Raw genomic sequence first — 13166 nt, 5'->3', positions numbered from 1 at the left:
GGAGCAAAGGCTGGCCACAGCTCCAGGAGCAGCCCCGGGAGCAGAGGAGCCAGCGCTCACCATGGCTGTGGTTCTAGCCTGACACATGAGGTACCACCGTCTGCGCGGTACAAACGAGCAGCTGGGCTTTGCTGGCTGCTGAGCCAGAACCGGAGCCGTGGTGGGACTCCGACCAGCTGAGGGGGTTCAGGGTCAGCAAGTATGCTGCAAGTCAAGTTTGTAAATGGAAAGTCAAAGTCCGTTGAGATATTTTCCCCCCAATGAAAACATTTTTTTTTTTTTTCCAAATTGCCTTGGCTTTAGGGTTTTGCTGGTTTCTATGGCTGTGGTTCTAGCCTGACACATGAGGTACCACCGTCTGCGCGGTACAAACGAGCAGCTGGGCTTTGCTGGCTGCTGAGCCAGAACCGGAGCCGTGGTGGGACTCCGACCAGCTGAGGGGGTTCAGGGTCAGCAAGTATGCTGCAAGTCAAGTTTGTAAATGGAAAGTCAAAGTCCGTTGAGATATTTTCCCCCCAATGAAAACATTTTTTTTTTTTTTTCCAAATTGCCTTGGCTTTAGGGTTTTGCTGGTTTCTTGGGTATATTTTCTTTCATTTCTAAAGGTGTTTGCAGTATGTGAAAGCCTGGGTCTGGAAATTATAAAAATTTAAGGGAATGGAGTTGTAAGTCAGAGGGGAAAGAATTTTCTTTTTCCTATGAAAGCCCAAAATGCAAACTAAATTGCACTAGGGTTAAAATGGTTAGGAAATAAATAGGTTTTATTTTTTTACTTAAGTCCACCTAACTATTTTTAGATGTAGAGCTGAGGTCATGAGTGCATGCAGAGTATAACTAAAATCAGACTCTCCATGGTCATTACTGATTGGTAAATGGAAAGTCCCATTAAGCACAGATCATCTTTATCTTTATTACACACTTAGTATTCTATAATTGTACTAAGTAAAGGTATCTGCATAATAATAGAACAAATAACTCTGCTAATGCAGGCAATGTCTATGGGAACTCTGCTACTAAGAAGAGTATTTCAAAATAATCAATTGGCTTGAAGGAGCTGCAGTATAGCAAAATACGTTGTGAATGTGTGTACTGCTATGAAGCTATCTAGTACATATTGTAGGCAGCTATTTGAAACATTAAAATAATGCACAAAACCATAAAGGTAGTTTGGAAGAGTCTGGGATACACATCAAAACAGTCACGACTTTGAAAATTCCTAGTGGTAATGAATAATCAAGAGTCCAAATAATTTTATTCTTAAGTATCGGGGATATAGAAATACATACCGTGAAGTAAAGTGATAAAGGGCGAGGGCTGCTTCCTGCGACCAGCACGCATAAACTGGACTGTAAGCTCTCCAGTGAACACACAAAAATACTTAAGCACAGATGGTTGGGGGTTGTTTTTCAGCGCAACTTCCTGGGAGACGTAATTCCACCTGGCATTACGGTTGTGGCACAGGCAGTAAGGAGTGACAACAGAAATCAAGGTTATCAAGCTACAACATATGTTCGTTCTGATGCTGCCAAAGTTGATGTGCAACTAGTTGTGGTTCAGCTGGCTGAAACCAATTGGAAAGCGTGTGCGGATGCTGTAATACTGCCTCTGAAAGCCCAGGTAAGCACACAGGCAGCTTCGCCCAGAGAGGCATCTGAAAAGCCCAGGGTTTTTTAAATAAGCACAGAGCACCTGCTGATTAGGAGAACCAAGCAGGAAAAACAGACATATTTTGACATGTTTGACAAAGTTTGTGAAATTTCAGAAAGCGTTCCTATCTTTCACCGTTCTTTTGAATTAAAAATAAAAAATAATAATAAAAAAAAATAAAAATCAGCCACTTCAAAATCTGGTGAAAAAAGATACTGACTTTCAAGATACGTCAGAATATGACCAGGAGAGGTATAAAAATTGTTTGAAAAACTGACTGCTTCATTACTACCCATTTATTATGTGCTCTACTACAAGTTTGCTTGTCTGGGAATCTGGCTGTTTATAGAATTCATTTCAGAAGACACATAACTCAAATGCCTTTGAAATGTTGTATTTCTCAGGATTTATATGAAAAGAGGGAAAAAGTAAAGTTGGGTAACAGGTTGATGCCTGAGAGAGCATCATAAATGAAGGAACAGGACTTCCCTTTTCTTTTTTTGCGTCTCCCCGTGCTGCGCTTCCCACGTGACTTTTAATGCAAGAGGTCTTTGCGTAACAATTTACAAACTTCTGCTTTTTGCAGCTACAATTAATAAATTCATCATGATATTTCAGTATTGTAAAAAGTGGGGTGGGGTTCAAATCAAAAGGTATTGCGGAAGGCTAACAGAAATTACAGTGCAGTCATCTCCTAGAAAAGAATATATACAGATTATGAAGTTACCAAGTCTAAGGAAATCTCAGGAAATTATGGCAAATCTGATGTGCCAGGGGCTGCTTTGAGGCAGGAACATGTACATGTAGCATCTTCACAGACCAGCAAACTTTTTTTCTACTGTGCCTCAGATTTTTCTGATTGTAGTCAAAATTTCTCTGTGAGCCTATTTAGAGCAAACGACTTGGAAACATTAGGGATCAATGTGAAGTTTCGGGAAAGAAGAAAAACTTGCATTTTTAAATTGTCAAGGGTGGTTCTGTGATTCTTTTCTGAAATGTGGGTGTTTCCCTGTTTGTAAAGGCCAGATTGAGATGGGGCAAGGAGTGCCAGGACTACAGGATATCAGCTGTGGCTACCACAGGCCAACTGGCGAGGAAGCCGGCTGTGCAGCTGAAGGTGCAGTGGGGAAACTTTCCATCCTGGATAAAAAAAACAAGCACGGCGTATGTAACTCACTCCTTCCTAAGTTGTTATTTTGTCTTTCTTACACTAGTTGGCTTTATAAAAACACTGAAAGAATTGGATGAAATTGTTCAACCCAAACATGTTTGGGGGTTTTTCTTGATGGAAAACACAAGTTCAGTGGCACAAAAGCATTTTGTGAATCTGTTCTACTTTCTCCACATATTTCATATTAAAAGATATGCCCCAAATATTTAAAAACTTGACATGCTTGATTTCATTTTCCCTATGAAATGATTTGATATTTCAGTTCAAAATGCCTTTTTGTTTTGAAATGTTCTTCTATTCAGTCTCAAAAGATACCCGGTTAAAATGAGCAAAATAAAATTAGTATGTTTCCCCTGGATAAAATCATCCATTTAATTTGATCCAAAGTATTATTTCTTTGACTTTTCAGTTCTTCCATTGTTGCCCTGATTTTTCAGAACTGCCAGGAGTCTCATCCTCCCATGTCTGCTTTTGCTCATGTACCTGAGTTTGTCACATCTTGTTTATCTCTAGGTTCATGCAATACATTCCTGGTGCAGCTCTCATATTGGGCTTCTCAGAAGCACATCAGAGAAATCCATCTCATGAATTTATAGTAAGGGCAGCTGCAACATCTCCACGAACAATTGATACAGTAATTAAAGCTCCTGGGGTAGGTGTCAATTTTTATTTTCCTTTTCCTTACCTTGAATGGATTTTTCAACTAATAATGTTTTGATACTTTATGTAAAGGAAATAAAAAGCAAAACATTCCCTTTTAGAGAAGCTGCTATACACCTGACTACATTGCATGGGTCTTGAAATACATACAAGAACACTCTTGATTTTGTGCTGCTTTGGTGCAACGTAGCAATAAGTTGAAAACCAGAGTAGTCAAATACCTTATTTCCATGCTGAGAACAGCAGTTAGGCCCAAATTTTCTCAAGGATGACTACTCTGCACTCACACCTTGATTCATTTTCCCCAGTGTGAATAGTTCTGTGGGACGTATAGGGGTCTCAGAGCAGATAATGGAGGCCTTGAGAATACCTTGCACTCCGTTGCAACCATGTACAGCATCTCTCTGGGTTGGCACTCAAGTCCCACCCCTGCAGTAACCACGCTTGATGAAACAGGTCCGAGCAAGGTATGACAATCACAAACACAACTCTGCCTTAACCAAACTGGAGCAGTTAGTTACACTCTCAGAGCAGCTTGCACAGGCTGGATCTGCAGAATCCTGCTGATTAATTGGTCCTTGTCCACCAAATCCCTATGCACCGCTTTGAAAAATTTTCCCTATGGATCTCTGGCAAATTAATAACAGCTAGCTATTCATACACAGAGAAATTAGTGTGTCTTTAACCTTCCATGGTGCTTCAGTATTGCAGGATCTTTAATGTATGATAATGAAGAAGTAGACACACCAGGCATTAATTTGATTCTCTTGGTAAATGTAATTTGTAGCTACAGCAAGGGATCTTACCCCAGTGCTCATCAGGCCAGTTTTCAGCATGTAATGGATGCTGTTCACTTTTCTAGACACATCCATCGACTTACTCCGTTACTTAACTTGTTACCTGATTTTTTAAGAGTCACTTAATTATCACTTAAACTTCATCTATGTCAGTTACTTTCCAATGTCCTTAACAATTTCTCAAAAAGTCAAGTGTGACTAGAAGAGAAGACAGTGATTCCTCACAAAGTCTTAAAGTTTGGGTGCGTCCTGGAGAGACTAACGGAACTGCAATTGTATAAACGCATCTTCAAGATTTTTTTTTGAGATATGAGCCTTTTTTTTGTTTGAAGTCATATCTGGAGCAATATGGTTCAATTTATCTTAATGTATTTTCATTTCTGCTTTTCCAGGTAACACTTTACTATCAGGCACTCCGAATGCCAATCACTCTGCCCTTAGGCCCATCTCCAACTTACGAGACTCAAGATATCACTGCCTGGAATTTATTTTCTAAAATTGCTTCGCAAATAGCACAAGAAGATCAATGTAAATATTACGTATATACTTGTCTCATGAATAAGCAATGTTTGTAGAGCTGTTCTCTGCCATGACTGGGCCTTGCCTTTCCTTGTAGTGGTCTTACAGGGAAGCATAACATCTCTAACTCTGCTTTCTCAACAGCTCATTCCTTCATTTAGAAGCATGTTTGTTGGCAGGTGAATGAGGAGACTTCAAACTGATGTAAATATTCAGAGTTCAGGAATCACTCCTGTCTGCAAGTCCTAGAGGTTGACTTTTACCCCTTCTGAGAAGGTGCCATCTCTGCATTGAGAGGCATCAGACAATGGGTGCCAGACAGACCATGCATTTTTCTGCCCTGTTTATTTTCTTCAAAAAGGAGTCATGAGTCTTAGCTGGTTGGTGCCTAGCACTTCTGTGGGAAATGCGAACTAATGGTTACTATTTTTAGTTTCTTGAGAATTTGGTACGTTTTAGTCCCTGTTATCTTGAGGTTTTTGTTGAACATGTAATCAAAATCAATACTAGTATAGTCTACATCTGGTAGTTATTCTGTAGTGCTATCCTGTCCTTGCAGACTCTGGCAGCATTGAAAGCCTCTGCCAAGGAGACGTTGAAGGTTCTTTCCTGTTTGCTGGGTAGTTCAACCTCACAGAGGTGGCCTTCAATACTTTGTAGCAGCACGCATGCCATTGTCACACCTGCCATTTCTTTTCTGGGTTTGTCTTGCAGCCACATGTGAAGTCAGCGAGGGCGATTTCAAAACATTCGATCACGTGAGCCAGACATGTCCTTTCAATAAAAGCTGCAACCTGATAGTGGCCCAAGACTGCACTGAACACCCAAAATTCATCATTACTACAAGAAAGGTTGATCCTCAGTCTTTCTCAAGAGAGGTTCACATAAATACAACATCAACGTAAGTTTGGTTTATCCTGAGGGTTCAGGAATTAGGTATAAAGTTTCAGGGAGCTAGTCTGGGGATGGGAGAGGTATAGCTCCTAGGTGAAACTGGTTTTCAATCAGATATCTGTGGAAAGGTGGGATTTCCAGAAGGACTCCTTATCTGAGACTCTTTGTTTAGTTGCTCGTCTTCAATTTCACAACCACCCTTATCTGCTAACTTGCTCATTAAGTCCCAGCGCTGCCTTTTCTTTAAAGGTTGAATCCCAAAACCCAACATCCTAATGAATTTTGCACTTGGGAAAGAAAACAGCCCATTCATTCATTCAGAATTCAGATATTCAAACTGGTTTTTGCTAGCTTTGGTCACAAATATCTCTACTTTTCACACTTAAAATCAACCACTAGTTTCTTCTTTTCTTTTCTTTTTTTTTTTTTTTTTTTTTTTTTCTGAAGGAACATCACAATCTGTCCTGCTACAAATTCATCTCTCCTTGTGGTATGCAATGAAGAATCAGTTCTATCATACAATGGAGTTTCTGTGTATGAAAAAGGTAAGCTGTGATACCCACTTTTCCAGGACTGACCATGAAACTAAGTATCTTCAAGATGGTTTTATAAATTCCACAGAAAAATCTCTATGTGAAGAAAACACAAGTGGCATTAATTCAAAGAGAAACTAGAGACTTTACTTTCTTAAGATTTGTAACAACTGCATTCCTTTTTCCTATAGTTTATACACTCTTACTTTCCCCCAGCATGACCAACAGGTAAATAAAGCCCTTTCTTGCATATATGGTATGTCCAGATTGGTGATTGTTTAGAAAAAAAGTGCTTGCTATAGTCAAGTTAGTTGCACTAGTTCAGATATTTAGCTGGAGCACCACTACTGTAATTATCATTTGGAAACTGGGTACTGTAGACTGGATACAAAAGTCAGTTCCAAATATGGGGAACAACAGTAGAACATTTTTACAAGAGATAATTTTCTATTTTGGCTTTCTCTCTCCACCAAAAACAAAAAACCAAACCCCAACTGTAGCAGCAAAATGATCATTGTGAAGGAAAATTATGGAAAAGTAGGCATTATGGTGTATTTTGTGCTACTCGTTTCTCCACTGATTTCAAATTAAGCAGATCACATTATGATTCATTATCTTTTTACAGATAACATTAAAATTTATAAAGACGGAGCAACAGTTATCGTGGAAGCTCCCACACAAGGACTGAAGAGCGTGGCTTTTGATGGGGTGATCCTTAAGGTATTGGGCTTACTTTCAAGGTTCCTACTTTCTTTCTGTTGGGTACCTTCACAGTGTAATAGACCCACACTTCAGTATTCGCTACAAAGATGTGCTGGTTTATAGGTTACTGTTGCCTCATGGATGAGAGGAAAGACCTGTGGAGTCTGTGGAAATAATGACAGAGAAAAGCACAATGAACTCCTAATGCCAAATCGTAAGCTGGCACACAGCTGCTCCGCTTTTGTTCATTCATGGGTACTGCTAGAAGAAACCTGCTCAGGTGGTGAGTAGATCTGAAAACAATTTATGCTTGGGGAGAATACCATTTCACTTTTTCGCTGCCAATAGCTAGAAAATATATTTTTTTTTAAAGCAGCACGTATCTTTTACTTAGAAAAGACAATAGCAATATATATCCATTTTAACTTCATTAACCACTGACTGTTTAAAACACTGCCTGTGAATATAGAGAATATGTACTACAGCAAAAGTCTGTGTCTCATGTGCAGTTCGATGTTAAATAATTGATTCTACTATAATTTCTTACACTGAGTACCTTTTTTTCTTGGAGAGGCAAAATCAGGCCTAATCTTACTCCCACTGAAGGAGGTGTGATTTTTTTACCACTGAATCAAAGCAATTTCAGCTGTTGTCTGCAGACTGAATTTAATCAAACAAGTTGCAGGCTAAGAATGCAGGGTCAGATCTTAAGTTTACGTAAATTTTCAGAATGCACAAAATTTCATTTTTTCTTTCTGCACCATCTGAGGGTGCAATCTCAGGGAAATATTTAGAAATATTCCTAAAGTAAAAGAGCTTCCCCTCTATCGTGGTTTAACCCCAGCCAGCAGCTAAGCCCCATACGGCCGCTTACTCGCTCCTGCCCTGGGGGGTTGGGGGAGGGAATCGGACAAAAGTGAGGAAACTCATGGGTTGAGATAAAGACAGTTTAACAAATAAAGCAAAAGCTGTTCATGCAAGGAAAGCCAAACAAGGAATTCCTTCCCTCCTTCCCACCGGCAGGCAGGTGCTCAGCCATCCCCAGGAAAGCAGGGCTCCATCACATGTAATGGCGACTTGGGAAGACAAACACCATCACTCCCAATGTCCCCCCCTTCCTTCTTCCCCCAGATTTAAATGCTGAGCATGATGTCATATGGTATGGAAGAGCCCTGGGGTCAGCTGTCCTGGCCATGCCCCCTCCAGCTTTTTGTGCACCCCCAGCCTCCTCACTGGTGGGGTGAGAAGCAGAAAAGGCTTTGACTCTGTGTCAGCCCTGCTCAGCAATAATGAAACCATCCCTGTGTTGTCAACCCTGTTTCCAGCACAAATCCAAAACACAGCCCCCTACTAGCTGCTGTGAATAAAATTAACTCTACCCCAGCCAAAACCAGCACACTGTCACATGTAGCTGGAAAAAGAATGATGGTCTCCCATAACATCAACACAGTTTTGTTCTGTAGGTCTCCATTTACCTTGGACCTGAGACAAGTTTGTTGACGTTAACGGTTGTTTTCTCCTTGACTTCAGTAGCAGCAGAATTGTGCTTCTCTGTGTGTCAGGAAACGGACTCATAACTGGGATCCTGTTAAGTTACATTATACCTTTCTAGTGAGATAATTGCAGCATTATGAAAATCATCCAATACAAAAATTATCCTTGATGTTATTATATAAATGCTGCCTTTTTTTTTATCCATTCACTACAGTTGACATTTTTCCTAATGCAATGAAGTAGCCATTGTGTTTGCAGTATCTATTCTTAATAGCTTTCAGACATCAGAGGTTATTTTCTGTGTATTATTTAGTTCTAAAACACTGGGTATACATGATTCCATTTGGGTTATGTTGTGCAATTAGATTTTAAAAATAGCTCCCTTTTCAGACTCTTTCCTCTATACCCCAACTTATTATCATCCTACCTCGATAACCTCACCACTGTGAAAACGGTTTGTTGGGCACCTGTGTTTTAATAAAAGCTGAAGAGAAAATATGGACCTTTATTATTGCAAGGATCGATTGGGATTTATTTCTACAATTTTAATTACCTTTCCTTTTCCTCTTAGGGTGCAAGCTGCAGCGCAGTTATGTGAAGCTGAATCGAAATCCTACTATTGATGGAGAGGAATCTACGTGCTACTCTGTTGACCCAGTACTGAAATGTATGAAAGACTGTACTCCAATTGAAAAAACTTCAGTTAAGGTTGGCTTCCACTGTTTCCCAAAAGGTACGATATTTTTCTCCCTGTGTCACGTACTGTAGTAGCTCTGTCAAAGCTCTCGAAAGAACAAAACACAGCACAGCCACGCACAGACCTGTATTGCTCCGGCTCCTCTCGGAGCTGCTGGTTTTAATCCCATTAGTATTTGCTATAGCCACTGACAGTACTGGCTAGCTAAAAGCTAGTTTAGATGATGGCAGGTAGCATCATCTGAGAAAAACATTCGAGGTGGTAAAAGGGGCAGCAGTGATCGATAAAATTTTTTTCACGTTTTCAGGATCTCCATAAAGTTGAGATAAGCAACACTGAGTCCTTTTATGCACATTACAGCCTGCAATTTTGTGTAGACCAGGGCAAGCGAGGCAATTGAAAGTCAGTCAAGTAGTGTGACATGACTGCTGCGATTAGGCTGCCATGCCATGCCACTGTGCAATACATCAGCAAAAAACACATTGCTGAAATGTTCTCTAGATTGTTCCAAAAAATGGTTTTGTTTTGAAGGTATTTTATACACACACACTCATGCCCCGGACTTTTAAAAATACTGTGCCTTTTTCTCCTTTAACTTATACCGATTTGTCATGGGTGCGATGCATTGTCTAACAAACACAGGTTCATGCTAAAGTGATATAAGCATGAGAGGAGAATCCAGCCTGGAACCTACAGATATTTCTGGTGCATTCCTTCCTAAATCTTTTAATTAGTTAAACAGTACATATATACCTTAGAGAGAAACCTACCATTAAGGAGTATCTACTGAAGTGGTCTGTCCTCTGCATCAACCATTGTTGGCCAAATCCATTGTTAGCTGGGGTAATCCAGTGGAGTTTCACTGAAGCCAATGGATGTTGAGTAATACTGGAGAGGAACAGAGTATTTTATGTCCGATTTTAAACAACAGCTATGTAGAACTTTGCACTTGGCTCCTGTTACTAGTGTGCTGAATCAGCCCATAAAAGCAATGAGGATCTTTCTGTAATAGTCAACCACCTACAACAGCTTATTCAACAAGTAGCACAGAGGGAGTGCTAATAGTTTTCTGAGGGCTCCCTGAGATGTGAATAGATGCATCCTTTTATGAAAAGAAAAACCCACCCTCAACAAAAACCCTTCCAAAATTTTGTCATATCCATGTTTCACGGATTTCTTTTGTGTGTCCAAGACTGTATCTCTGAAATGTCATCACCCTAGGCCACTCACTGCCTCAGAATATTAGGCTATAATAAAGCTGTCTCATTCTCTCACAAAAAATGTGTGAGAAAAGAGGGAAATCAGAAAAAAGATATGTTAGTTGTCGCAGCCAGTGCTGCTTTTACAGCAACTGCAGGCTTCTCTGGTTCATTTACTGAACCAGAGACTGGGAAGTCTGCTAGCAGCACTCCTAATCAAGGGCTTTTTTTATTTATTTATCCTGAGGAGAAGGAAGAGGAGGAAGAAGGGAAAAGATGCCGTTTGTGGTTTTTTAGCAAGATGATTGCTTTTCCTTAGGCTAAGGATCAATAGGAATACAAGGCCAGCCCTTAAAATCTAACCTTTTTTCTTTCTTTGTTCAATGACTTGGAGAAGCAGCAGAAAAAAAATCCCCATCTTCCTCAAGCTGAGGACATTTATTTGCATACACTGTACAAAGACCTTTTCCCAGCTCTTTATACGAGAACTCATATCTGATAGTCTTCTGATTTAAAAGAGAGTGACCCCATTACTATCACCAATGGAGCAAGGATAAAATGAAATTAAAAGATGCAGAATTTCCCCTGTTGCCCTCAAATCGGTGAGACTGAAGTCTTAAGACCTTGGCTGAGGCAGACATCACTCCAAGTTTAAGTAACTTCACATACTGGTTTACATTTCAAACATGCCACAAGTCCTACCCATAGGGATCGTAGTTACTCAGCTATGATCCAGTTTGCCAAGGGAACCATTTCCTACGTGGATATGAATGTGATCAGACCCACAGTGTGCCCAAGACTAAGAGGCATAACAAGAATTAATGTATATAAAATGCAGAACCCAGACATTTTATAGCATTTCTCATTTCACAGCTTGCAAATATTATATATTTTTTAAAAGCAACTCCAGCACCTTTCTGGGAAATATTTATTATCCAGTTTATTATGCAAAACCTGTGCTTCAGGTTGGACAGTAATTTAGCCAAGGAGAGCGTTAGCATTTCAGGAGATAAGTGACAGATACGACCTGAACCCATACAGCGGTCCCCAGGCTTCCCTGTGATGAGAGATGGCATGTTACAAATGTGTTGTCCAGCTAAGGGATAACACAAGCGGTGGTAAAATTACGAAAGCTTTGCCCATTCTCATTATACAAACTTAATCTAAATGGATGTCCTAATATTCTTCCAGATGCAATGATAAACTTCCAACTAGCTAAGAATATTTATTGGGAGGATGAATACCATTATTCCATTTAGATTATTTCAGCATTAAGGGATACGGCTTATTCAAGCTGCTGTTGATAAAGCAGTGTGGTAAGGTTAATACTGCAACTGACAATGCTCTGCCAGATTCCACAATGTATGGGAAATTTTAATGAGAAGTTTATGAACCTCTGAAAATTCTCCAAAGGGCTTATCCTTCAGAATGAACTTCGACAAATAGCTGAAATACACAGTGATATGCACACTAACATAAAAAAAGAGATTGCTGATGTGTATTGGTACGTGGTGGTCTTACTTTGAAGGTGGCTACCTCCGGCACTTTTGCAGGCTCCTGCCTGTTGTCTTTGTGCTTCGTGAAATGTTATGCATTTTGGTTTTAGGGGGAAGTATTATAGTAATTATATCATGGATGAAAATCCTGCTCCAAGTCAATGAGTCAGTTAGATGTCAGTTGTGGGGGCAGGATTTCATTCTTTACTTGATGAGGGAGTTGGCAGCCATCAAAACAGTATTTCCTTGAAATGTGTTAATTTGCTTGATGTTAGTTAACAATGGCTTCGCTCTTCTGACAGATACTGCTGTAAGCCTGCTGGAATGGCAGAGAAGCAGCGATAAGAAATCAGCATCGGAGGATGTTGTGGAGTCTGTGGATGCTGACAGCGATTGTACCTGCACGGGCGACTGTAGTTAAGCTAAACGCTTTAGTGTTGTGCTATAGACATACTATACAAATAATTGAATAGCTGGACAGATAAGAAGGGAACGTAATAGCTGTAGTAAAATATTAAGAAATGTGCTTGAAGAAAATAAGCCTACTGCATTGCATCCAAAGTCAAATGCATTATGTACAGTCTGCACTGCTTAATAAATATGTTGTTCATTAAATAAGTATTCATGTGGTCTCTCTCTTTATTTTTCCCTATCAACAAAACAATCAGACCAACTACAATATTATCCAGAAATTCTGCTTCCTTTTATCTGAAATATAATTACAGCAGTCCTCTCTTAAAATTATGTTCACTAGGTGATGAAAGGAAAACATGATTACAGCTACTGCTAACATTCCATTGTGCAAAGAATTTCATATTTAGCATACTAAAGACACAGTAAGCATTTGTTTTCTTTTATGTTTTCTGGTAAAGAGCAAAGTCTGTTCTTGGAACTGCTCTGCAAAAAAATACATTTCACTCCCAGCAAGACCATTAGCCTTAGTACATTCTACAAAGGAATGAATTGGACTGCTAGACTCCCACTGTAGCTTTCCAGAGAGCTATAGTGTGTGACACAGTCTCCATTTTCATTTAAATTTCAATGGATGTGCTGTTGCTTAATGAGCTAAAAGTATGAATAGGAACTTTTTTTTTTTCCCCCGGTTTACCATCTCCTATTGTATATCTATGAAAATGATGCCTTCAAAAACTTCAGGGAACAATAATATATCAGGTAGCATTCCAAATACTCCAAAAAGGTAATATATAGGAAAATATGTAAGATCAATAGCATCATAAAGCTAAAATAAAGTACAAGCAGGACAGTTAGTTAGACTGTGTTTAACCAGAGAAGCATCAGGCTGCTAGCTTTCGCTGGGCCTATGCAGAAAGGCAATTCCCTCCCACCCTAGGGGACC

The 13166-nt window shown here is 39.7% G+C and overlaps 1 protein-coding gene across 1 annotated transcript in view; it reads left to right on the top strand.

Annotated features, from left to right (window-relative positions):
- The window catches only part of LOC104134850 (vitellogenin-1), a 44513-nt gene extending 32283 nt beyond the window's left edge, over positions 1-12230 (top strand). The window contains exons 26-36 of the mRNA XM_035903914.1: positions 1-90; positions 1411-1617; positions 2669-2811; positions 3332-3470; positions 4668-4803; positions 5509-5695; positions 6136-6233; positions 6847-6941; positions 7047-7206; positions 8989-9150; positions 12112-12230. The exon at positions 1-90 is cut by the window's left edge and continues 117 nt beyond it. Of these exons, the coding sequence (XP_035759807.1) occupies positions 1-90; positions 1411-1617; positions 2669-2811; positions 3332-3470; positions 4668-4803; positions 5509-5695; positions 6136-6233; positions 6847-6941; positions 7047-7206; positions 8989-9150; positions 12112-12230 (1536 nt within the window). The remainder of the gene's footprint in view (positions 91-1410; positions 1618-2668; positions 2812-3331; positions 3471-4667; positions 4804-5508; positions 5696-6135; positions 6234-6846; positions 6942-7046; positions 7207-8988; positions 9151-12111) is intronic.
- Positions 12231-13166: the final 936 nt, after the last annotated feature.

This window comes from Egretta garzetta, unplaced genomic scaffold (genome assembly GCF_000687185.1).
Source record: "Egretta garzetta isolate BGI_Z169 unplaced genomic scaffold, ASM68718v1 scaffold31, whole genome shotgun sequence".
In the NCBI taxonomy this organism is placed as follows: Eukaryota; Metazoa; Chordata; class Aves; order Pelecaniformes; family Ardeidae; genus Egretta; species Egretta garzetta.
Note: the sequence above shows the minus strand (reverse complement) of the source record. Positions and strands in the feature narration are given on the sequence as shown.